Source organism: Rattus rattus, chromosome 2 (genome assembly GCF_011064425.1).
Source record: "Rattus rattus isolate New Zealand chromosome 2, Rrattus_CSIRO_v1, whole genome shotgun sequence".
Lineage (NCBI taxonomy): Eukaryota > Metazoa > Chordata > Mammalia > Rodentia > Muridae > Rattus > Rattus rattus.
In genome coordinates, this window is record NC_046155.1 from 171,017,179 (window position 1) to 171,043,051 (window position 25,873).

Consider the following 25,873-nt stretch of genomic DNA (forward strand, 5'->3'; position numbering starts at 1 on the left):
GATTTTTGCTTAATTTGGAGTAGGAAGATCCACTTCTAGTCTGGAGCTTAAGGTGGGAAGACACACTTTTAATCCAGATCTATTCTGGGCCACAACTTATGCTGGAAGCCTATTTAGGGATGTGGAAGAAGGAAGCTTTAGGTCTTTGCCTGCTTGCCCTCAACTTGCTAGCAAGTCCATTCCTTCACTGGCATTAGAGCCTTCTCTGGGATTCCAGTATATACTGAAGACCAGCTGAGACATCCGGCCTTGTAGACTGAGCATCTACTGCATTCTTGGACTTTCTTTCATAGCCTGCCATTGTATGAACTGGATCACAACCTATAAATCTTTTTTTTTTTTTTTTTCGGAGCTGGGGACCGAACCCAGGGCCTTGCGCTCGCTAGGCAAGCACTCTACCACTGAGCTAAATCCCCAACCCCATAAATCATTTTAATTAATCCTATATATGTATATCTTTGTATGAACATATTTTCATGAGTATGTACATGTACATATATATATATATATACATATATGCATGTATACATGGGAGTAATTAAAATTATATTTATCACAGAAACACCTTCAGGCATACACATAAAGTAAATTTTTTTAGATTTACTTATTTTATGTATATGAGTATACTATAGCTGTCTTCAGATACACCTGAAGAGGGCATCGGGCATTGGATCCCACTACAGATGGCTGTGAGCCACCATGTGGTTGCTGAGAATTGAACTCAGGACTTCTGGAAGAGCAGTCAGTGCTCTTAACTGCTGAGCCATCTCTACAGTCCAAAATAAGTCTTTTAAAAAGACTTTTCAGTTTTTGTATTTTATGCATATGGGTATTTTCTTTGCATGTGTGCACATGGGAAGAAGGCATCGGTTACCATTGGACTTGAATTAAGAGACTGGTTGTGAGCCGCTATGTGAGTACTGGCAATTAAACTCGGGACCTTGGCAAGAACAGCCAGTGTTCTCAATCGATTAGGCATCACTCCAGCCCCTAAAATAAATAAATCTTTTAAAATAACAAAACATGTCTGGAATGGGTTCCTCTTCTTGAGCTTCCTGGCCACCTCAGGGCTAGGACGGCCCAGAACGTGCCACCGTACAGGCCCCGCCCACAACTCGAACCAATCTCGAGGACCACGCCCACATCCCAGAGCCCTTCCTTGCGACCGCGGAAGTGCCTTTTGTGCAGCGCCGCCTCTCTCCTTCGCTCAACCTCTAACTTCCGCTTCCGGTGCGGGTCGTGAGCGCGCGCGAGCGCAGCAGTGGGAGGCGGCGACCAGCCGGTGAGTGCAGGCGTCCTACCTCGACCTCCTGACTTCCGAGCGGTGGCAGCCGGGCCTCATCCCTGCCCGAGGCGTTCCGGGGATTGCCGTGGGTGTCGGCCGGGCCCCGAGGGCGGCCCCGCCTGCTTCCGTCCTGACAGGCCTCAGGCTGCGCCCCTCGCCCCTCCTCAGGCCCGAGTCCGGGCTTTGAGGTTCGGCCCGGACCCTGGTACCCCAGACGCAGCTCGGTCCCTGCCTCTCACCCATCGCTTCGGCTCAGGGCCGCAGCCTCTCTCTTTAGCCTGCACGCCTGGCCCGCTTCACATCCCACCTTTAGATCTCAGCTGCCTGACCATCTTCATTCTCTGTCCTCGCTATTCACCTGACTCACCCCCCTCCCCAAGCAGCATGCCCCTGCTGTCCTGTTGCTTCTCTCTACTAACCTATCTTATAGCACTGCTCCACCCCGCCAACCCCCGCACCATGCATGGTTCCTGCAGAGGGATCTTTGGGGTTCTTATGAGCCCAGCCCTGGCAGCTAAGGATCGGTTTTATCCAAAAATTCCATTATTTTTTTTCCAGACAGCATCTCACTATGAGGTCTTGGCTAGCCTGGAATTTAGTACACAGACCAGGCTGGCTCCAAACTCAAGACATCTGCTTATCTCTGTCTTTCCACTGCTGAGATTAAAGACATGCACCATCACTCCCAGCCATTTAAAAAAAAAAAAAAATTAAAGCAGGCTCTCCATATTTAGGCTACACTGGACGGTGTAACCAAGGCTGGCCTTGAACTCAAGACAATTCTGCATCAGCCTTCCAAAGACCGCCCACTCCATAGTCTTTCATATGGACTTTGGTGCACAGAATCTAAGATGATTTCTTTCCCAGGAGGAGGTCTTACCTAGGTCCCTGAGAGCTTTCTCATAGTTCTCGAGCTACTGCCACAGGACTGTTAACGAATCCTCTTGTGCGCTCAGCCTCCAGGTCTGCAGCAAGGCTTCTCTCTCCTGAAGCCTGGGGTTTAGTATCTGGATCAACATCAACTCTTTAGAGGACTGTAAGTCTTTACCATCCCTTTGATATGTCTGGTGCCCTCCTCTCTCAGGTAGAGAAGCCTCAGCACGATGTGGCACGAGGCTCGGAAGCATGAGCGGAAACTTCGAGGCATGATGGTGGACTACAAGAAGAGGGCAGAGCGGCGTCGGGAATACTATGAGAAGATTGTGAGTGAGCAGGCTTCCGCATGGGGTGGGCGGGCTCCCGAGGGAAGGGTCCTGGGCTTGGAAGTGTGTCAAGGCAAGAGCTCTTTTTCCTCAGAATCCTAGTTGTACCCCTCCCCACCTTTTCCACTGTGACTATTTTCTGTGGTGTTGGAGATAGAAGTCTGGTCCTTGCACAAGTCTTCTACCACCTGAGCTGCCCTTACTCCGTCTCTTGGAGACAATCCTGGTAGGTAACCCAGGCTGTCCTCAGACTCAGTCTTCTTGCCTGTGTCTCCCGAGTGCTGCGTTTACAGTCGTGTGCTGTTGCCATGCTCAGCGATAGTCATTTCTTCAGCCTAGTGGTTGGAGTGAACTTGAGGGCCTCTGTTTGCATCTGCCTACTGTGTCTGGTGCAGCCCCGGTGCACTGGTGTCAAAGACGAAAGACTCTGCGGCTCTCTGAACATTCCAGGAGTAAGACCTCTGGAACGTTCTCTGCTCCTCCATCAATGTGTTCCCAGTGCCCAGAGCAGCCCAGCCATTCTTGAGGCTTGGCTTGGCATCTAGCAGCAGTGCCATCAAGATTCATTTGACTTGTCCCCTCTCTTCATTGCTTTTGGAGGAAAATAAATAAAAAGACAAAGCAGACTCCATGCTTTGGCTGAAAAGTCCTTGAGGCCCCTGTATGGCTTTCTGGGACATCTTTGCTGGTCTTTTCCATATCTGCCATCATAGATACAGCTTTGGTCTGTGATGCCTTACCTTGTCTTTTTTTTTTTTTTTTTTTTTTTTTCTTACTATGAGTGACTTTATTCCTGTCTCATGGTGGAAGCCGCCTTACCTTGTCTTAACTGGCTTGGTTTTGGGACTGTCCCCAGTGTGAAGTGACAATTGCTTACCTGGCTCAGTTCTTTTAGATTCTTTTTTTTTTTTTTTTTTTTTTTTTTTTTTGGTTTTTTTTTTCGGAGCTGGGGATCGAACCCAGGGCCTTGCGCTTCCTAGGTAAGCGCTCTACCGCTGAGCTAAATCCCCAGCCCTTCTTTTAGATTCTTGTAGACATCCTATTAACTACAGTTGCTGCCCAGCCTCTCTGTTCCCTTTGCCTTCAGTCTTGTCTCCAGAAGCCCGTTCAGCAGACTAGAGAGGTCTTCGTGAGGGTAAAACTGGTCCCATTTCTCTCATTCCGAATCCTATGGCTTGTGGGTGTCTTTGGGAGAAAGCCAGTTTCTTTACTGTAGCTTTCAGGGCTGTACGTAGTTTGGATATTCTCTATGAGGTGCTGAAAATGGAAGCCAGGAAAGGGCTTATGTCAGGCAGATGCTCTACCACTGAGCCACACCCTCAGCCCCTCACTGGGGGATTCTAGGCAGGGGTTGGGGGTGGGGGGCGCTTTACCATTGAGCCATACCCGTAGGCCCCTGCCGTTCTGGTAGGTTCTAGGCAAGCAGTTTGCCACTGAGCCACTTGACCCTTAATTTGATTTTTTTTTTTTATTTTCTATTTTATGTATATGAGTACACTATCACTGCCTTCAGATAGAACAGAACAGAGCATCAGATCCCATTACAGATGGTTGTGAGCCACCATGTGATTGCTGAGAATTGAACTCAGGACCTCTGGAAGAGCAGTCGGTGCTCTTAACCTCTGAACCATCTCTCCAGCCCCCCTTAGTTTTAGTTTGATTTTTACCTCTCCAGATTCATGCCGTTCTCCTCTCTGCCTGGCTCCCTTGTTCAAGTTGTCCAGATCTGCTGGCTCTCTCTTTGTTGCCTAATGTTTCCTTCTGCGTGCAAAATGTTACACTGTGTGGAATTGATTTGGCTGCAGCAGAGGAATGAAACATGAGCAAATGGTTTTAACACTGACAGACTTTTGTCTCCTATCTTCAAAGAAGTTTTGTCCTGAGGTCTGAGACCTCTGGAGGCTCTGGCTCTCCTGCCTTGTTCTACCCAGCAGAGAGGAAATGAGAGAAGGGGGGCAGGAGCTCTTAGGCTCCTTGGTGAGAGACTTTCTGGGTGTTTTCCCATGACCCCATGACCCCATGACCCCTTGTCCCGATAACCTGATGGTTCCACAGGCCCATTCAGCCTCAAGGAAGTTGGCACATGGATTCCCTTCCTGGGGGGCTCGGCCATGTGTGTGAGGGGAGCACTGAATCAGGATGTGGAGGTGGGCGGGCCGTCTGCCAGTGGAGAGCAACTGGGTGCAGCTTCCTCACAGGCTGACTCGGGGTGGATGTGTAGACCAGTGTGTGCTTGCCTGTTAGGTGTTCTGTGGGTTCTCCTTGGGGCGACTTGAGTGAGGCACAGCAACACACCAGAGAGGACTCCTTGAAGGTCGAGCCTCGTGACTTCTGAGTGTATTTGGAGTTACATACAGAGCATGGAGGACTCAGCCATGCACATCACCAGAAAGTCTACCCCAGCATGGGGGAGCTCCGAGCCACAGCTACAAGTGGCTCTACCAGTGTTCCCTGTCTGTGGCCCTTGTCAACGACTGTGTCTCTGTGGCAGCAGCTTGGTGAACGTGTCCAGCTAGTAGTAAACTTCAGAGCCACTTACGTGGCATTCGTTTCCTGAACCAGGAAGGAGTGTCTGAACAGGGAGAGGACAGCCACACTGCTCGTGTGTAACTGAGGCTCCGGAAGGGTTAACTTGCAGGGCCGGGATGTGGCTCAGTGGTGAGCGCTTGCCTAGCCAGCGCCACCCTAGACACACAAAGAAAGGAGAAATAGCAGACTCAACAGCCCCTGTGATTGCTGGGTAGAATGGAGTTTGGGTTCAGACCAGTGGGTGGATGACACGGAGGGGAGCTTCCCGAGCTTTTGTTCAGGGCATTGATGAGGAACAGTCTTCACTGGGTGACAGGAAGAGCTTGACAACAAGTGTCTGTGAGGCTCTTTGTGATGTGAACCATACAAGCAACCAGTGTCCAGGGCAGGACGGAAATGTGATCGGCATCCAGATGTGCGGAGCGGCATCCAGATGTGCGGAGCGGAGCGGAGCTTTGGGAGATGGCCAGGCCACTACCTATGTCTGCTGGGGTGGTGTAGGGGGAGCGGGGGTGAGGAAAGCCAGGCTGGGATGCGGCTGCCTGCGAGCTTGTCTGTGAGCAGCTAGATTAGCATCCCTGATCATTCCTGGTGGCTGCTTTTCTTCGAGTTTTATGACTTTTTCATTGAGTTCTTGTCAATATTTTTCCTTTTGAGATTGGATTTTGCGAAGTCGTACAGGCTGGCCTAGAATTCACTGCGTAGAATTCAGGTCACAGGCTACCCCTCCAACTCACATTCCTCCTGCCTCAGCCTCCTTGATGCTGGGATTACAAGTGTGTGCCCCTGTGCCTCTTCTCTAATTTGGATAAAGAAGTGCAATCTACAGAACCTGATGGGTACACTCTTTTTTTTTTTGGTTCTTTTTTTTCGGGGCTGGGGACCGAACCCAGGGCCTTGCGCTTCCTAGGCAAGTGCTCTACCACTGAGCTAAATCCCCAACCCCGATGGGTACACTCTTAATTCTTGCATTAAAGGGAGGCAGAGGCAGGCGTGTTTCTGAGTTTGAGGCCGGCCTGATCTCTTTAGCAAGTTTCAGGCCACACAGGGCTACATAGTGAGACTGTCTCAAAGGAAAGAAGAAAAAGAAGTACAATCCCCTGTTGATGCACAGGTGGGAAATGTGTCTCCTGGAAGGCCCAGGCGGCCCTCTGCCGGGCCAGGCATTCCCCTGAGCTCCTCATGCCAGCCCTTCCCTGTAAATAAGGTCATCACTGTGGAGTGCAGGGCTGTCCTCTATGTTGAACTGTGAGCCTTAGAGGTGGAGCTTGAGCTGTTGGGACTGGGCATCTGCTGAAGCGTTAAAGGAGGCAGTGAATGACAGGAACACGCCCACATGGACTCCTGCCCTGTCTGAGCCCAGAGCGAGCACAGCCTGGTGGGTTCCAGTGGATTCAGTTGATCTGTTTGCCGGTGGCGCTGGGGGTGGAGCCTAGAGACTAGCCATGCCAGGTCTGTGCTGCGCTCAGCCTGGATTTAGCATCTCAGGAAGATCCTTTGTGGTGTGGCTCACAGAGCCAGAGTTGGGAGAAACTGACTGTGTGGGTGAGTGAATAAAGAAGCTGTGGGCTGGGAGATAGCTCAGTGGTTAAAGCACTGCTACAGCAACATGAGGAGGGCCAGTTCACATGGAGGCCTTTTTGTCGTTCAGCCTTGGGAAGGCAGAGATGGTTCCCCAGATGGAGCTGGCTAGCCAGAGCAGCCCTGTCAGCCAGCTCCGCATTTGAGTGAGTGAGAGGCCATGGCGTAGTGAGAAGGTGGGAGGGTGATGGAGGATGATCCCTGACATGCGCCCCAGGCCTCCTCGCGCATGTGCACCTACAGGTGCCCACACGCATGCAAGCATGCACACACATGGAAGTGGAGAAAGGAAGGTGACTATGTGCATACACTGAAAGGCTATTTATCTCACATCCAATGTGGAGCACAAGCCAGGGACACACTGGAGGCAGAGGCAGCTGGAGCTCTGTGAGTTCAGTAAGTTACATGGTGAGACCCTGTCCCAAACAAATCAAACAAACAACCCCAAAACCAGAAAGACAGTATGGCTGGTTTCTGCACGCCAGGTGATGCGAACACAGAGTGGTAGTTGTTGGCCAGGTGAGGAGCGGGGTGTTCTTCAGTGCGTGGAGTTTGCACTTTGCAAGAAGAGGCCATTGTAGAGAAGGGGAGCATGGTTCACACAGAGAGGTGCGTGTTAGCTCATGCACTGAGCAGTTAAGGGCTGGGCTGGGGATCCGTCAGAGGGAGAGCGCTTGCCTAGTATGGGCAAGGCTCTGGGTTTAATCCCCAGTGCAGCGAGGGAGTTCAAAAGAAAGTAGTTGAGCATAGGTTCTACGTTTGGTACGTTTTACCACAGTAACAATTATCCTAAAATTGGAAAAAGTAAGCAAAAGGTAGAAAGGAGGTAGGCCTGTCTGCGGCTGGACTACTTCTGCTTGATGCTGGTATGATGGATTCCAAATGCAGCCTGTGGCTCTGCCTCAGTTTCCTCGTGGGAAATGGGTGTCTTAGGGCTGCAGGGATTGAGCTGGGGAAGTTCTCACAAACAGTGCTGTTTGAGAGTCTGGCTGTTAGGGCTCCTTGGCTTTTCCACAGTGTCACCCCCCAAGCATGCCCTGGCCCCGGGGCACTTTACTTGGGCTCTGTGGCTGTTACTATTGAGATGCAGATCCCTCAGGGGCTCTCACACACTTGCCAGACTCCATACTGCACGTGGCAGTCCCTAGAGTCTTGGCCTCAGACTAGCTGGAGGCCCTGTGGCCTGAGGAGCTGAAGAAGGCAGGCAGATGTGGCAGCCCCAGGACTGGATTTCACAGCCACCCAGCTGCACCCTGTCAACTTTTTCACTGTGAACTCAGAGTCCTGACAGCCCAGTAACCGGCAGAGTCATAGGAGCAGGGTACCAGCTGTGGTCACGGTGGGTCTTTGCACAGCACCTGCATCTACTTCCCGTGCGAAGGGGTGGGGAGGGAGGAGGTTGGGAACAGACAATGACATGGAGCTGGGGTGTCAAGTATGAGCACCTTGGCCACTGGGAGGCTGTGGCTTCTAAGCTGAGTCTTCTGTCAGAGAGGGTTCTTTTCTTCTCCTGCCTGACTTACAGGCCTCGAGAGCCCTTTGGGGACTGGGCCCTGGGGATAGGTATAGCAGTGAGCAAAACAGATCCCTGTCCCCTGGGAGGGACATTCTGCTTCATGTTCTTGTGGGAGGTAGGTGGTGACGAAGCTAGCGGAGCTGGAATAGCAGGTGCCGGTCACTGCCCTGAAGAAACTTGAGGACCCAAGGCACTCATGTAGGGTAGCTTGGGGAGGCTCTAGGTGATGTGGGGTGAGGGAGAAAGTAGCCCTACTAAGAGGGAACAACAGTGAAGAGGCCCATAAGCCTGGACCAGAAGAAAGGCAGGGAGACACCCAGAGGGTGCTGGGAAGAGGAGGGTCATGGCTTAGAAGGACAGGGAAAGCATTGCAGAGAGCAGAGTAGCCACTTGCTCCGGGGGAGATGGCCAGTGGACAGCAGGAGCCAAGCAGAGGGTGTGCTGAGACTCTGGCAGAACTGAGGGAGCCAGCTCGGCACTGGTGGAGCAGCACAGAGCCCTCCCGTGGCCCTCCTGGTCACGTGACGTTACCCAGTGACTGCCAGGCCAGGGCAGTTGTGCTTTCCCCACCATGGTTTATTGTTCCCATGATGCTTTTGTGGTGATGTGGCTTATGGATTTGTAACCCATCGCCCAGCCCCAGGATCAGGATCAGGATGACGGACTAGGTAGGCTTCCACTTAGGTGTCCTTTTTTGGGCTGTTTTTGTTTTGTTTTATTTTATTTTTTTAAAGATTTTTTTAAAGATTTATTTATTATATATGAGTACACTGTAGCTGTCTTCAGACACCCCGGAAGAGGGTGTCAGATCCCATTACAGATGGTTGTGGGCTACCAAGTGGTTGCTGGGATTTGAACTCAGGACTTCTGGAAGAGCAGTCAGTGCTCTTAACTGCTGAGCCATCTCTCCAGCCCTTGTTTTATTTTTTAATTTATTTTGTCAAAGACAGGAGGTGGAGGTGCTCACCTTTAATCCTGGCACTCAAGAGGCAGAGGCAGGTGCATCTCGTTAAGCCAGCCTGGTCTACAGAGTGAGTTCCAGGACAGCCAAGGCTACACAGAGAAACCTTGTCTTGAAAGCAAAAAAAAAAGGGGGGGTGGGGGAGGGCAGGAGAAATGGCTCAGTGGTTAAGAGCACTGACTGCTCTTCCAGAGGTCCTGAGTTCAGTTCCCAGCAACCACATGGTGGCTCACAACCATCTGTAATGGGATCTGATACCCTTTTCTGTGTTTGAAGGCAGCTACAGTGCACTCATATACATAAAATAAAAAATAAATTTAAAATCAAAACAAAATATGTTGAAATAAAAGAAAAAATAATTTGGGGTTGGGGATTTAGCTCAGTGGTAGAGCACTTGCTAGGCCCTGGGTTCGGTCCCCAGCTCCGAAAAAAAGAAAAAAAAATTAATTTGTGTGTGCGTTATATACAGGCTTCTATTCGAGTATGTTAGCTTCTATTCAAGTATGTTAGCACCGGTAGAGTCTACTGGCCGATGTTGGGGATCCCATAGATGCTTCTTCATCATGCTTTTGACAGGATTTCTCCCCAACCCTGGCCAGTAAACAGCCAGGATCCCCCCATCTCTGCCTGCCCAGTGACAGGGTTACAGGCACCCACTGGCATGGTTGGCTTTTTGCACTGCTGTGCTCTGTGTAAGCAGCTTTCTTAGCTGTAAGTGCTGTACCACAGTTTACTCATTAGAAGTTCATGGTTCATTGCTGCGCTGTGGCCTTGAGGTAGGATGTTTGCCTCGCATGCTCAAGGCCCAGGGTTTAGTCCCCTACACTGCAGTGTTGCCCGCACCTCACAAATGCTCGTGAGCCCTCACTTCCCGTCCCCTCTCACCCTCAGTTCTGGGGAGCTTCTCAGTGTGTCTCTCCACTTGATGCAGTGTTTGGGCTTCTTTCCTCTGGCCCTGTGTGTTCAAGGCTCGGCTGTGTTGTAGTGGATAGCATGTTGGTCCCCTTTATGGCTGAGTAATGCCCTGCTTTATACAGGTAGTCTGCTGGGTTGTTAGCACTTTCTGGCTCCCGTGAGCAGTGCTGGCGTGAGTGTTAGCATGTGTAAGACCTGTACCTAGAGGTGGAGTTGCTGGGTCATGTGATGATAATTCTTTGTTGAACTTTGTATTCATTGTAGTTTTTTTTTTTTTTTTTTCAGTGCTGAGGGTGGAGTTAGGGCCTCCTGTGTGTCAGGCAGTGGCACTGTCACTCCAGCACAGTCTCAGCCTGGGTTACCTTGTGTGGGACTGAGTTTCCTGGTGCCTTGCCTGTGCTGTTGTCAGTTTCACTATCCTACTGCAGATGCGCCACTGCCCTTGTCCATGTGATGGTGCTGCCCCAGAGGCTGCACCAGGCCCAGGGCTCGCACTGTGCTCCAAATGGACGACTTGGGATGGAGGCGAAGAGGTGGGGTAACACTTGACAGCGTGTGTCTATAGCTCAGGTAGGATTTTTTTTTTTTTTTTTTTGGAGCTGGGGACCGAACCCAGGGCCTTGCGCTTGCTAGGCAAGCTCTACCCTGAGCTAAATCCCAATCCCCCTCAGGTAGGCTTTTAATTTGTAATCCTCCTGCCTTAGTTCCGGGATAGATAGGCCTTGCTGGCAGTTCGCCTCAGCAAGAGCAGAGTTCAGCACCCCTGGCCACGCCTGGAAGGACACTGTTCCCTGTCCCTCAGGGTGGTTAGGCTGTTGGTGCTGTGCATGTTGGCTCACCTGTGAGGTGTGGCCCAGGGACTTGACCCAGAGGCCAGGTGACACTAGGTCTACTTAGGGAGGCATGGTGGGCCTTGGTGACCTCTGACCTGTTCATCTCTGCAGAAGAAAGACCCCGCCCAGTTCCTGCAGGTACATGGCCGAGCCTGCAAGGTTCACCTGGATTCTGCAGTTGCCCTGGCTGCTGAGAGCCCTGTGAACATGTAAGAAGGGGGTAGGGTGGAGGGGTGGGGGTAGAGAGGTGGATGGTGTCAGAAGGGACTTGGGGGTACTCTTGAGTCTGCAGTAGAGGCTCGGATAAGGTCAGACTTGTGTTATCAGACCAGTTGACTATCAGAGAAGTTGTATAGATGCTCACAATAGGGAAGGCGTTAGGGCTGATTGAAGCTCCCAGGTGGCAGAGGGCAGGTTGCCAGAGGGGCCTGGTTCAGGGTGACTGTGCCTCCTTTAGTGGTTTAAATTTTTTAAGTTCCTTGCTGTTGCCTGGCACTGAGAAGTGAGGTCCTAGCTTATGGACTGGCAGGTGGGTGACTTGTTGGGCCCCAAACCCCAGATGTAGATTTGGGTGGACGTCAGAGGAGCTTGAAGCGGTGGGGACTGGGTGCTTGGACTCAGTTCTGCCTCTCTGACTGTACCCTCCCACCTCAGGATGCCCTGGCAGGGAGACACCAACAACATGATCGACCGCTTTGATGTCCGTGCACATCTAGACCACATCCCTGACTATACGCCCCCACTGCTCACTACCATGTAAGTGTCCTGCAAGACTGGGCTGCCTTAGCATACCCTTCCCCCTGACTGAACCTTTGTCCACTCCCTCCCTTAGCCAGAAGCCTAACCACCACCACCACCACCACCACCACTTTTTCTGAGGCCTGGGGCTTTGGTTCTCACCTTCTCTTTAACCCACTCCTCCCCAAAGCTCCCCAGAACAGGAGTCAGACGAGCGGAAGTGTAACTACGAGCGCTACCGAGGCCTGGTGCAGAACGACTTCGCCGGCAGTGAGTGGCGGGGCGGGGCGTGGGGCATGGGGGCCTGAGGCTGGAGCACCTAGACAAGGCTCACCCAGGTACTTGCTGCTGGTCACCTTTGGTTCTGTCCTGGTCTGTGTACCCTCCCCCCTTGGGTCTGCGTCCATGGATCTGGCACAGGGTCTCTGTGGAGTTAAGAGACTGGAGGTCTCTGCCCAGGCCACATCTACCCCTTCCCTCTGATTCTATACAGAGCTCTTTTCCTAAAAAAGAGGGAGGCAGGCACCAGCTTCATGGGAGAGGGGAAGAAGCTCTTCCTTGTTATGAGCAGAGCCCCGGACATGCCAAATCTGGCCTTTACTGTTCGCTTTTGTGAATGAGAGTCAATGGTCCAGGAGGCAAGGACTTTCCTCTGGGCTTCCCTGGGAGGGCGGATCCTCTGAGCAGGCTTCTCTGTCAGGTCATCAGGGCACACCTGCAGGTGGCTGGGATGTGGCTCAGTGGTGGAGCACTTGGGTGTGTGAGGCTCTGGGTACCAGCTCGGGGACTGGCTCAGAATTCTCTCATGGAAGAGAATGCGCCTGCCTTGAAAGCCTGACAGCCTGAGTTTGCTCAGGAGACCCCAGCCCTGAATTGTCCCCTGACCTCTACACATGCCTCGTTACCTGTGCACGTGGCATGCATGAGCAGATGGAGACTGGTTCCGTGCCCAGCATTGCAGACAAAGCAGATAGCACCGGGTGACCCTGCATGGCTTCCTGCAGGAGAGGACTCAGTAGTCCCCCCCTCTTGTGCTCTGTGGAGCCACACACACAGATGCTAGGAAAGTGCTTGCCTAGCGAGCTGCACCGTTAGACCTGGGATAGTCTTCTTACTCTTTGTATGTTTGAGACATGGTCTTACTCTAGCCCGAGCCGGCCTGAAGCTCGCAGTCCCCTGCCCCACCCTCCCCAGTGCTGCAGCTGGTCCCCAGGCAAGGACCGCTATGTCCAGTTTGATGGCTCCATTTTAGACAGAACTTGTGGGTGTCTGTCTGGATATGACATCTTCCCTGCCTCTGCCTAAGCATGGAGAGCTCACTGGTGGGCGCCCTGGGCTAGGGTCATCTACACAAACCCCTTCCTGGCCGGTCTCACTCCTCCCTGTGGAGTGTTAGATGGGTCCATGGGTCTGCAAGCCTTGCTTCTGGCTGACACAGGTGGCCCTGCATGTGGGCTTCCTAGTCCCAGACTTCTGGATTTCTAAGATGCTTCTGTGTGCTTAAAATCAGAGGTTGCCACCTCCTAGCAGGCAGTGCAGCCTTAGAGTAAGAAGTTTGTCATTTGTCACCATGGTGCTGTCATTTTATTTTAAAGATTTATTTATTTATCATATATAAGTACACTGTAGATGTCTTCAGACACACCAGAAGAGGGCATCAGATCCCATTACAGATGGTTGTGAGCCACCATGTGGTTGCTGGGAATTGAACTCAGACCTCTGGAAGAGCAGTCAGTGCTCTTAACCGCTGAGCCATTTCTCCAGCCCTGGTGCTGTCGTTTTTGCCCTTAGTCCAGGCCACATGGTTCCTTGCAGCTGGAGCCTGGGCTTTTCTTAGTCCTTCAGTCACTCCTACAAGCAGTGTGTTCTATGCTGCTGTGGGGACGGGGCCCCAGGGAGAGCCACTGAACAAACCTAGGTGGTCTAAGGGATGGTTCACCAAGTGTTCCTGAAGGGAAGACAGACAGCAGGGCCGATGCGTGCTTTCTGCTAGCCCAGGGAAAGTAGATTCTAGCTCCTAAAATTAGGTAAACAGAGGTCCTGGAGAACAGCGTTGAAGACAGGCCAGCGAGCACTGGGAGAGGGCAGTAGGGCCTTCTGCTAGGATATGCAGACTAGGCAGGAGTTGGATGTCTGTCCCAGCCAAGGAGGGGCCATGCTTTGTCACCTAGCACAGACCCTGATGCCCAGACAGAAGAGCTGAAGCACTCAGACTGCCACAGTGGCCCAGCACCAGAGCTGCCCTAGACACTGAGGCAGGGAGGCCTCAGGTTCAGGGCTTGCCTGAGAGCCTGAACAACTTGGAGATCCTGTCTCAAAAAGAAGGCTGGGGATGGAGTTCCATGGCAGAGGACTTGTTCGGCCTAGGTTTACTCTTATGCTCCTCACCTGTTCCCTTTAAAGAGGAAGGGGAGCTTAGCTGAAGGGAAGGGAAAGGACTCACATGAGCCCCAGTCCAGAGCTGAAGGGAGACTGGCTGCCTCAGTACCCTGGGAAGGAAGCTCTGAAGTGGATGCTGGGAGTGTAGGAGAACAGGGTCATCAGACACTCCATTAATAGAAGCCAACCCGGGGTTGGGGATTTAGCTCAGTGGTAGAGCGCTTGCCTAGCAAGCACAAGGCCCTGGGTTCGGTCCCCAGCTCCGGAAAAAAAAAAAAAAAAAGAAATAGAAGCCAACCCACGGGAGCACACGGCAGCCAGTGATGCCCAACACTTATAGGCGTTTATGGTTCTGGAGGCCAGAAAGGCTCCATGACAGTGGTAGGGGCCCTTAGGTCTAAGCACTCACTCTCTGTCAGGGATCCCATTTTATAGAAGAGGGAACTGACACACAAGAGTCAAGGGTTAACATAAGGAGCCAGGTCACAGTGTGAGTGGGTCATCTGGCTGATGTTATATACTGTGGTCACTTGGGTCCTAGACAGAAGAGTGATTTGAGATAGGTGACCCTGCCTTGGTTGTCCCCCTCCCACTCCCTCCTGTGTCTTTGTGTCCCACTCCACCCACATGTGCCTGGCTGGGCTGACCTGTGTGTGCCTCTCCTTGCCAGTCTCTGAGGAACAGTGCTTGTATCAGATCTATATTGATGAGCTGTATGGAGGCCTGCAGAGACCCAGCGAGGATGAGAAGAAGAAGTAAGTCAGGGTCTGGCCTGATGGGGTGGGCGGGGACCGGCCTTCCTACCCCTTCATGTCAGTCAGCACTTGATGGGTGCTGCCTTCATATATGTGGAGAGGGGGAGGCAGTGACAGTAGACAGGCTCCACCCAGGTTTGTCGCTCCTGCCTTGCAGAATGGGAGGTATGAGTCCTGGGGTGGGCTGAGGAAAGGCAGCCCTCAGAGTCAGCTTTAAGTCAGGAGCTGCGAGGAATGTGGCTGATGGGGAGTCATAAAGCCAGCCATCTCAAAAGCCAGCCTGGCTGGGTGCTCCGACCTGGGAGCAGCCACATACAGGATCTGTTTCTTGACGCTCAGCCGTGGCTCGGGATAAGGGTGCTGGGATGAGGCAGGGTATAGTAACAGTTGAAGTTGGCAGTGGTCTCTGGCTGGCCTCTGAGGGCAGAGCTGAGGTACACTCTGTCCAAGATGACTCTGGGGTCCGCTTGTATCCTGACAGGGGAGGCCAATGTGGAGACCGTCAAGTTTGGACGGTCCAGGACAGTGCCTGAGGCAGGAGAGAAAGGTGGACAAGGAGGACTTCTTGGAAGAGGAGGCCCTGTACCAGGACAGGGATGGGAAGGACCAGGCCATAGTGGGGTGGGCTGGAGTGGAAGAGCTCAGGTGGATGTGTGTAACACTGTGGGGCTCACCTGTGGCCCTGTTCCTCCTGGGTACCCCTGGCTCATGGCTCTTTTCCCAGGCTGGCAGAGAAGAAGGCTTCCATCGGCTACACCTATGAAGATAGTACAGTGGCTGAAGTAGAGAAGGTGGCCGAGAAGCCAGAGGAGGAAGAGTCACCAGCAGAGGAGGAGAGCAACTCGGATGAAGATGAGGTCATCCCCGACATCGGTGGGGTCCCCTCTCTGCCCTCCCTACCTGCAGTCCCTGGGCATCGGTTTTGTGTCTCGTCCCTCACCCTCTGTGGGGTACCCGCGCTTACAAGCCCTTCCCCCACCCCATCCCCCACCCCCAGCTACAGGGCCTCAGCCTCTTGCTACTTCCAGCTTTCCCTGTCCCCTATCCCCTGTGTGCCCCTTCCCCCAAAGCCCCGCCCCATTTCTGGGCATTGATCTAGAAGATTCTCCCACCTAGGAGCCAGCCCCTCTTCTTCTCCTTGGGCTGACCTTGCTATGCCCTGGGAAAAGCAGCCTTCCCTAGTCCTAGAGCTTATCCTCCAGCCTCTGTCACTCACACTCCACTGTCATCTCCTCCCCCCCATCTCCCCCCCGTGGGCTTGCCCAGCAAGAAGACTGCCCCCTCTATCCTACTATTTCTGATGCACATTCGGACTTAGCCCCAGGCAGAACTAAACTTCTCATCTGTCCTTCTTTCCTTCCCTCCATGTCCTTCCTGCCCTCCCTCCACATGCGTTCTGCTGCCCCACCCCACCTCCATGTCTTTCCACCTCCCATCCTCTTGTCTTTCCTGCACTCCATCACAGACTCATCCATCCACCCCACTGGTCCCTGCTGTGCTGTGCTATGCTGTGCTGAGCTGCCCAAGCCCCAGCTTGGGCCTCAGAGCTGGGCCAACACAGCCGCTTCCTCCCTGAAGGGGCTTCATCTGGCAGACCTGCCCCGACTTGGGGTGCTCCCCCCCTTCTCCTGGGGCTTGGGTCCCTGACAGCCTTTATCTTGGTGCAGACGTGGAGGTGGATGTGGATGAGCTGAACCAGGAGCAGGTGGCTGATCTCAATAAGCAGGCCACAACCTACGGCATGGCTGACGGGGACTTCGTCAGGTGAGAGTGCTGGCTGCCATGTCATACTCTGGCCCTGCCCTGGCTTCTGCATCACATGCCTGCTGCCAACAGCTGTTCTCAGCCTGTGAGCTATGAACTTGAGGCCCCACTTTCTGCAGAAACAGATCTGGTCATACAATGTGACCTGGAAGCTATGAGCTCCTTGGGGACAGCACCCTCTAGTGGACAGCCGTATGCATCGGTTCATATGATAATGAGCAGGCCTCTGCCACTGCCTGTACGGTCGGTCATGCTACACCAATCACTTTCTTTACATCAGTGGCACCAACAGACCAGAGACCGTTTTTGTCTGAAACTAGGGATCAGTCCTGGTCCCTGCCCTAGTCTGAACCTAGAACCCTCTAGCACAGTGGCTCTTCCCAACCCTGCAGTCCTGTAATGCAGTTCCTCATGTTGTAGTGACCCCAACCATAACGTTATTTTCATTGCTTCTTCATAACTAATTTTTCTGGCACTATGAATTGTACATATCTTTGGACATATGGGTTCGCCACAGGTCAGGACCACAGGTTGAGAACCACTGCTCTAGTGCTTTTGCCTTTAAGGGAGTAAAAGTGTTTGTTGCTGCCACCACCACCCAGACAGACAGACAGACACATACACACACACACACACACACACACACACACACACACACACACACACACTGGTGCATTGCCCATGGACGTGCAGGTACCAGAGGAGGACATCAGGTCTACTGGTCTGTCAGCGTCTACCCCTGAGTCACCTCTAGATGACACCTGTCACTGAACTGGAGCCATGCTGTTGGCAGGCTGCGGCCGCCATCCCAGCTCTGCCTTTCACAGTTTCAGGCGTAGAGTTTTCTTCTGCATTCTCCCTTTTGTTTGGTTCTGGGTTTTATGTGTAGGGGTGTTTTGACTGTTTTGACTATAAATCGTTCTGTGCATCATGTGCAGACCAGAAGAGGGCACTATGTCCCCTGGAGCTGGAGTAACAGGCAGTTGTGAGCTATCAGATGTGGGTGCTTAGAACTGAACTCAAGTTCTGTGGAGGAACAATAGATACTAACCTCTGAGCCATCTCTTCAGCCCCGAGTGCCAGCACAGAGGGGTCCTAAAGAGGGTGCCTCACAACCAAGTCCAGGGCATATGGCACCCTCTAATGACCTCCAGGAGCACCAGGCACACATGTGACAGACAAACATATGCACAAACAAAGCACATGGAAAACACATCTAAAACCAGCCTTTTTAGGTGCTCAATGAGTGTTGAACATATCAGAGAAATTAGATGTAGTAGCGCACACCTGTGATTCTGCAGTCCAGGGCTGAGGCAGAAGGTCATGAGTTCAAAGCTAGCCTGACAGAACAAGACCCCGTCAAAGGGAAGGGCAGGAAAGGAAAGGATGGGGCAGTGCATGCCTACACGTTTCTTGGCTACTAGGACTACATAGTGAGTTCAAGACCAGCTAGCCTGTAACAGCAAAGTCCTGACTTGGACAAAGGACAGGGCTATCCAAGAATCATGGCGTGACATCAGGTCCCTGCTGTCTTTGCCACCTTTACCAGGGCTCTGCTCACTCTGGGACCCATGCCCTTCATGCTAATTCTGACTTCCTTCGCAGGATGCTACGGAAAGACAAGGAGGAGGCAGAGGCCATCAAACATGCCAAGGCCCTGGAGGAGGAGAAAGCTATGTACTCGGTGAGGTCTGGGTAGGGTTGGGGGGGGGTGTAAAAGTGTATCTCCATCGAGGGCACACCCCTTACCGTCCTGGCACTCCCCACCTAGGGCCGTCGTTCACGGCGACAGCGAAGAGAGTTCCGGGAGAAGCGGCTGAGGGGCCGTAAGATTAGCCCTCCCAGGTAGGATTTCTCCCCTGGGCAACCTCAACTGCCAGGGGCTCAAGAGTGGAGCCTGGCCTCGGCTTCAGCAAAACTGTGATGATACACATGGTTGACAGCCAATAGAGCTAGGAGTAGCCTGGGAGGCCACCTGCCCCACCTTCTAGTCACCACCCTGCTGGACTGGGGACTCTTGGGGAGTGGAACAGGAGGCTGCTGGGGGTGGCTGGGGGAATTGTGGCCAGAACCTATGACCACCTGTGCTGGTCAGTGTCATGTCTACAGGGTCTAGACAAGTGACTCCATTCTAGCTAGTTTTCTTCCACTGGGAAGTGGAGAGGCCTAGGCAGTCTTGAGAGAGGATTGGGTAGAGCAGATGAGGCTAGTGAAGACTCTGGGCCTGGGAGCCCAGGCATATGCCTGGTGAAGGGTCGGGAGTGATGGTGGTGTGCAGTGAGGGTAGCTGCAGGCCACAGGCCTGAGCTGGGACCTTGGCTCCTCACTAGGGATGGTGCCACCCTAGGAAGTCACTTGCCCTCACAGGGACTGTTTCTCCCGTATGAAGAGTGAATTCTCAGATTTGGGATAAGTCACTGAATTAGGTTGGTCACTGTGTTCACGCCAGCATTGATCTGGGACTGGTCATCATGGCTTCCAGTGCGGCATTGGAAGGCCAGGCAGTGCCAGGGCTGTTCTGGTTGCTGTTGCTTAGAGCCTCGTGCTGTAATAAGGAGACAGCTGTGTGGTCCCCATAATGAGATGGGGTGCACAATCTGCAGCACTGGAGTTCAGGGTGGGATAGGGCCAGCTTCACCCCAGCCAGCCTGGTCCCAGCTCTCCTGTCCTTCCCTGTTCTCTCCGTAGTTATGCCCGCCGAGACAGCCCCACCTATGACCCCTATAAGCGGTAAGTGTCAGTGCCCTGGAAGACGCTGTCATTGATACTGACCTTTTGGGCATGCCTGTGGCAGATGGCATCCTGTGGTCTGTGGGTGGGGGTTGGGTCTTCAGTGTTTTTAAAATTCAGAATCTCTTTTTTCTTCCAATGTTAACGTACAGGCTTGTGATACAATCAAATATGACATAAAAGGACATGAATATTGGGTGTCTTTAACACAAGATTCCCAGTATTAGAAAGGCCAGGCACTGACGGGCTCCAGGGTGCAGTCCCGGGGTGTTAGGTTGTAGAGGGCAGTCCAGTCTAACTTACCTCTCTCTTTCCTAAGGCCAGGGAGCGGGGCCTGGTGGGCCAGGGACCTTTTGTTGGCCTGCTTTTCCCTAAAGGGAAAACACTGGGTCCTGGGTCCGTATTTTATGGGATGGAATTAGTTGAGTTCCTCTCTAGGTTGACAGGAAGACCTCACTGTGTTTTGCTACTGTTCTAGGACTGGAACCCAGGGTCTCTTGCATAGGCAAAGCCTTCTTTGAATTACACCTAGTCTTTCGTTTTTTTACTAGCACAGAAAGCCAGCCTTTTTTTTTCTTCTTTTGTTTGTTTTGGGTTTTGTGGTTGTTGTTTATTGAGACATTGAGACAAGGACTCTTATGTAGCCCTGGTTGTCCTGGAACTCTCTATGCTGGCCTCAAACTCAGATCTGCCGGCCTTAGCCTTCTCACTGCTGGGATTAAGGGTGTGTGCCACTACCCCTCCCTTCAACCCCCCCAACCCCCATTTTCTGAAAAATTACATTTAACAGTCTGGGTCGGGGTGGTGCACATGTGCCACAGGGCTGAAAATAAAAGGACAGCTTAGAGTCAGCTCTCGTTCTACTGTGTGGATTCTGGGATTGATCTGAGGTTTTCAGGCTTGGAGGCAAAAGCCTTACCTGCTGAGCCATGCCACCAGTCACAGACTTATTTAGTAAAAATAATATATATATATATATTTATAGATATTTATAGATATTTATATTTTGAGACAAGGACTTTCTATGTAGCTCTTGACCTCGCAATGGATGTATACCAGGCTAGACTTGAATTCATACATCCCACTAGGGCTCTGGTACAGCTGGGGCTCTGAATGCTGCCTCTCTTTTGCCCGCCCTCTGGCTGCAGGTCACCTTCCGAATCCAGTTCGGAGTCCCGCTCCCGCTCTCGCTCCCCGAGCCCAGGCCGCGAGGAAAAAATCACTTTTATCACGAGTTTTGGAGGCAGCGACGAGGAGGCAGCTGCAGCAGCTGCTGCAGCCGCCGCATCCGGGGCTGCCCCAGGGAAGCCCCCCGCGCCTCCCCAACCGGGTGGCCCCGCTCCAGGCCGTAATGCCAGCGCCCGGTCGGTAACGCTCGTGCCTGCCCTAGCTGACCGCCGGGTGGAGGGACGGGCCCCCTAGGACGTTGTCGTTGACAAACCCCGTCCTCCCGCAGCCGCCGCTCCTCTTCGTCCTCCGCCTCCAGGACCTCCAGTTCCCGATCCAGTTCGCGCTCCAGCTCGCGCTCCCGCCGTGGCTACTACCGTTCTGGCCGCCACGCGCGCTCTCGCTCCCGCTCCTGGTCCCGCTCGCGCTCCCGTTCCCGGCGCTATTCCCGCTCCCGCAGCCGTGGACGACGGCACTCAGACGGTGGTTCCCGCGACGGACACCGCTACTCACGCTCGCCAGCCCGGCGCAGCGGGTACGCGCCCCGCCGAAGGAGCAGGTCTGTGATAGCGACAGGGCAGGAGCGGGTACTGGGGAGGCGGGCTGCGGACAGACCAGGCCAGCCCCTCTTCTCTTGGGAAGCACGTGATTGGAAGAAGGACGGGGTGGGTACCGAAAGTATGGGGCGGGGCATGGAGGTATCTCCTTGGCTTTTGCTTGAACTTCCCGGTCTACAGGACCTGGGAACCTCGTGGGCAGGGCAACATCCTTTGAAGAAGAGGGAAGGTTCCCAGGGGACAGAGGAGCGTGGGCTGTAGCTGTTTTTAAGTTTGGTTTGGGAAAGCAGCAGTGGGGAGTTTGTATAGGGCCAGGCTTAGTGACACAGCTGGAATTTCTTTGTAGAACAGACACAGCTACTGGGCCCATCAGTCATTAACGGCTAGGCGAGCTGTCATTTTTCTGTTGCTCTCAGGAGGCTGAACATGCATGTTACCAGACTGAGTATGCACTCAGAACTGAAGACGATTACTAATCAGCCTAGGGAGATTCATTAATTGTGTGCTTGGAAAATGGCTTCTGGGTCTTCCCTGTAGCATGACCACAGGGGAAAGGCGGCAGGGGTGGGGTGGGGTGGGGCAATCACAAATTGAATGCCAGCCTGGGGTGACTACTTTCTTGAGAATACTACTAGTGCTCCTAGAAGGGAAACCCTGGGCTGTGCAACTGATGCAGAACCTGTAGATTGGTGTGGAGCAAAGTGGATTTGGAAATTGGGGTGACTCCCTGTAGGTCCCTGGAGCCTCACAGCCCTCCTCCTCTGTTACACCTAGGAGCCGCTCCCGTTCAGGTGACCGCTATAAGCGGGGTGCCCGGGGCCCCAGGCACCACAGCAGCAGTCATAGCCGCAGCAGCTGGTCCCTCAGCCCTTCCCGAAGCCGCAGTCTGACACGGAGTGGAAGCCGAAGCCAGAGCCGGAGCAGAAGCCGCAGCCAGAGCCACAGCCAGAGCCAGAGTCACTCGCCATCGCCCCCAAGGGAGAAGCTGACCAGGCCAGCAGCATCCCCTGCTGTGGGCGAGAAGCTGAAAAAGTGAGTTAGGGGCCTGGCTGGTGCTGAGGGACCCCCCTCAGTTTATTTTGAGGGGAATGTGGCAGTATCCTGGCAATTCTGGGAGGTGTGTGCACTGCAGGGCGGGGTCAGGGCCATCATGGCCTTGGCTTGAGTAGGCTGTCAGGGATGTGGTCCTGCCTAGGTTATAAGGGTTAGGAACATATCCTGAGGAGTCTGGAGCTCATGGCTGATGCCAGTCCTGAGGCTTATGGTAAAAGTGGCATTGCCATTTTCTCTCAAAACCCAGGACCGAACCTGCCGCTGGTAAAGAGACAGGAGCTGCCAAAGTCAGTAAGAATTTGGAACTCGCCCGTCTAATTCCCGTCAGCAGCAGTGTCCAGAGCTGGGCCTGGTGGGCCTGCAGGGGGCCCAGGGGGAGGGGAGAGCCAGCCCAGGGACTGGGGAAGGGCTACCCAGGCAAACTAAGTCCCCTCCCTGCCTCCCATGGGGCTCCAGCTGACCCCTAAGTCCAGACTCTTGGCTGAGGTGGGCTGGGCGAGCTCTGGGCACCCACGCCTGTCCCGCCCCTTCTCCCGCAGCCCAAGCTGACCCCACAGGAGAGGCTGAAGCTGCGGATGCAGAAGGCTCTGAACCGCCAGTGTAAGTCCTGCCTCCAGTCCAGCTGGAGCTGTGGGAAGAGTGGGCTGACCTCTCTTGAGCCTGCCTGAGCAGGTCCAGTTGGTGTGGGGACTGTGAGCCCAGCCCTCAGCCTCACACCCTTTCTCCCTCCGTCCACAGTCAAGGCGGATAAGAAGGCAGCTCAGGAGAAGATGATCCAGCAGGAGCACGAGCGGCAGGTCAGGCTGTGCTCGGATGGGCAGGGCATGCAGGTGGGTGGGGGGCTGGACCACCCCTCATAGCTGTTTCTGTTGCAGGAACGCGAGGATGAACTGCGAGCCATGGCCCGAAAGATCCGAATGAAGTAAGGCTCCGACCTGTGGTCCACCCAGCCTCCTGTAGTTGGAGCCACCTTGGTCCTTTCACTGGTTCTGACGCCCAGCTACTGCTGTCCTCTTCCCCTGGCAGCCTGCCTGCCTGCCTGCCCGCCCTCCACATGCCCCAGGCCTTTACCTCCTGACTCCCCATACCTGGCAACTGTCCCTTGGTGTCTGATGCCTAACAATTGGTGACGTGAAGCTGACTGTGGCCAGTCTCGTGGCCCAAGAGCTTTTCCTTCTTTTTTCTCTTCCTCCACTCGGTGTTGGGCCAGTCAGAGCCTGGGCCCACAGGCTTGGGATTTAGTTTCAGCCATCTTAAGTCTGATCAGGTGGCTCTGGGGTGGGTACCTATCATCTTGGAGCCTCACGTGGGCCATCCCCTCAGTGCCCACCAAACCAAGCGCTAGGATGACTACCTGAGGGTCTCTGTCAAAGCCTGGGCTGTTACACTGTGTATTGGCAAAGAGGGGAGCCGGTCAGGGATGGGGGCCTGCTCCTGACAGTTCTTTCTGCTTTGTGTCAAAGTAGAGGAACAAACATTTTGCTCTCTTGAGCTCAGTTGTCTTCCTCTGGAACAGTGGTGGGGATGGCTCCTATCTCTGTGGTAAGCCATGCCACCAACTGCTGTGGCACAGCCTGCTGCCCAGTGCCCAGGCCAGCTCCTGCTTGGTCATTTCTTTACAATATACATAATTTACATTTTTGTTTTTCTTTTGTGAGATAAGTGTTTCACAGTGTAGGTCTAGGTAGCCTGTAACTTACTCTGTAGCCCAGATTAGCTATGAATCTGTAGCAATCCTGCTTCGTCTTCCTAAGTGCTGGGATTACAGGCATGGAAGGCCATGTTTATCTTGGTGTAAGAGGGAGAAGGGTGGAGAGAGAGAGAGAGAGTGCGCATATCAGCCAGCCAGTGCACATGCATGTGCGTGGAGGCCAGGGGATAACTTGTGAATTGATAGCAGAACTCTCCAGCGTTGGACCTGGGATGGAACTCGGGTTGTCATGCTTATGGCAGTGTTTACTCTGAGCTGTCCTGCCACATGTCGTGTGTGGCATGCTCACTGAGTGTCAGACACTGCTGTGGGGTAGAGCAAGAGCACAGGCATGGTATTTTCATGCCTGTACAATTCCACCAGATGATGATGAGTTCAAGACCAGTCCTAGCTGCACTCACTACCTTCTCAAAGACAGAGCCCTAGAAGAGTCACCGGGGATTTAACTTTGCTCTGCTCTTTGGTCATGTTGGCTTCTGGCCACTTTACCTCACCACCTGTCTGCATCAGCCATGTCCAAGCCTCACTTTAGGAACACGGTCCTTCTCACAGACCCCTGGGAGAACAGGGCATAGACAAGGCTGCCAGGGTTCCCAGTCCTGCCTGTGGGGAGACAGTTGGCCAGCCCTCTAACGTGCTAGGCTTGGCTTTCCTGGTCTAGGTGGAGGTGGACAGCCCAGCAGGTGCTCACCCCTCCCTGTTGGTTGCCCCCCCTCTCCCCTTGCAGGGAGCGAGAGCGACGAGAGAAGGAGAGAGAAGAGTGGGAGCGCCAGTACAGCCGCCAGAGCCGCTCACCCTCCCCACGCTACAGTGAGTGTTCCCCCAACCCTTCCTGCAGTACCAGGGTAGGAGACCACTAGAAAGCAGCTCACCACTGTGGTCCCAGCACTGAAGAGGTAGAGGCCATCCTGGGTTACAGGGAGAAATCCCCGCTTCAAATAAAAAGTGCACTTCCCCACCCCCCCCAGTAAGACGCCAGCACTGAGGTAGGAGGATGGCTAGATGATTTGGTACTTGGGAGCAACCTAGATTACAGAGAGACTCCACGGTACTATTTTCAAGTCTTTTTTTTTTTTTGGTTCTTTTTTTCGGAGCTGGGGACCGAACCCAGGGCCTTGTGCTTCCTAGGCAAGCACTCTGCCACTGAGCTAAATCCCCAACCCCTTTCAAGTCTTAAACAGCCAGGTATTGTGGCACATCTCTAGGAAGGTACGAAGGCAGAGACAGGAAGCTCTCAGAGTTTGAGGCCAGTCAGATCTACAATAGTAAGACCCTGGTCTCAAAACAAAACAAAAAAAACCCAGTAAGACACTGCTTGAAGCATACAGACTGAATCTGTCCCTTATGCTAAGAATGTGGGGGGAGCTTGATCCTGGCACAGAGATGTCTTGGCAAGGGTGAGGATGGCCTGTGGAGGCTGGTTGGCATCACATCACCCTCCTTTTCTTTTCAGGTCGAGAGTACAGTTCTTCCCGCAGGTGAGGCTGATAGCCCAACCACCAAGGGTGACCCTCCAGCTCTTCTAGAAGTGCCCCGCGTCCCTCCTTTTGATACCCCCTCATTTGGTGGGGCTGTACCTGTTCCCTACGGAAGGCACTCCTCCCTCTGCACTGTCTCCAGGCCTGTTGGTGCATGTGTGGGTGCGAGGGAGGCTCCCAGCATCCCACCCTCATAGTCTTCCCCTTCTCTGCAGGCGTTCAAGGTCCAGGTCCCGAAGCCCCCATTACAGACATTAGGCAGAAGAAGAGTTGGGGGCTGTTATGCTGCTGGGTTTCTGTAGTGAAATAAAAGCTAACATTATTTAATGGACTTCACCACATGCTGTCCTCTAATTTAGAACTTCTAGGCTGAAGACTGCTGCAGGTGCTGTAGGTAGCCTGCAGGGTGTGGTGAGTGAGGCCTGCAGGGGCAGGAGGAAGGGGCCAATCCAGTCAAAGGCCCAGACTATGGCATGTGTGGACAGGGCCAGTGGATGACGGGATAGGACTGGACTGGGCCCAGAAGCCTCTGGTGACAGGTCCAGGCCTCTCCCTGCCCCTGGCCTCACCCACACCAAGAACCGGGAGCACAGCTTTCTGTGCCAGTCCTCCAGTGCCCAGGGCACTTACCCCCCACTCCAAACCGGTCTGTCCAGCTGTCCACACTATGGAGGGAGCATCCCACCTCAGACACCCCAAGAAAGCCCAAGTCCAGGCAC

At 53.5% G+C, this 25,873-nt stretch overlaps 1 protein-coding gene across 3 annotated transcripts; it reads left to right on the forward strand.

The window, feature by feature from the left end:
- Positions 1–1,201: 1,201 nt before the first annotated feature.
- Positions 1,202–25,485, forward strand: Clasrp (CLK4 associating serine/arginine rich protein). Of its 3 annotated transcripts, none has more exons than XR_004386955.1 (21): positions 1,202–1,282; positions 2,370–2,487; positions 10,934–11,031; positions 11,477–11,578; positions 11,751–11,830; positions 14,610–14,694; positions 15,419–15,567; positions 16,362–16,458; positions 18,064–18,142; positions 18,230–18,303; positions 19,147–19,188; positions 20,337–20,552; positions 20,645–20,914; positions 21,687–21,944; positions 22,213–22,256; positions 22,505–22,565; positions 22,704–22,762; positions 22,841–22,887; positions 24,404–24,486; positions 25,130–25,154; positions 25,370–25,485. XR_004386955.1 is itself a non-coding variant. In XM_032894249.1 (21 exons), exons 2-21 carry the CDS (start codon positions 2,389–2,391, stop codon positions 25,410–25,412), a joined length of 2,031 nt encoding a protein of 676 aa, XP_032750140.1. In that variant the 5' UTR covers positions 1,202–1,282; positions 2,370–2,388; the 3' UTR covers positions 25,413–25,485. The 3 variants fall into 3 exon arrangements, 2 of the variants coding, with proteins under 2 accessions (XP_032750140.1, XP_032750141.1); XM_032894249.1 differs by having other exon boundaries at positions 22,213–22,252; positions 24,380–24,486; XM_032894250.1 differs by having other exon boundaries at positions 22,213–22,252.
- Positions 25,486–25,873: the final 388 nt, after the last annotated feature.

Bases quoted from the DNA above. Each gene is read 5' to 3' on its own strand.
- Clasrp (XM_032894249.1), top strand. From the start codon at position 2,389: ATGTGGCACGAGGCTCGGAAGCATGAGCGGAAACTTCGAGGCATGATG. The intron at 11,032-11,476 runs GTAAGAAGGGGG...CTCCCACCTCAG, and splicing joins GCTGAGAGCCCTGTGAACAT to GATGCCCTGGCAGGGAGACA. The intron at 22,888-24,379 runs GTAAGGCTCCGA...CCCTCCCTGTTG, and splicing joins GCCCGAAAGATCCGAATGAA to GTTGCCCCCCCTCTCCCCTT.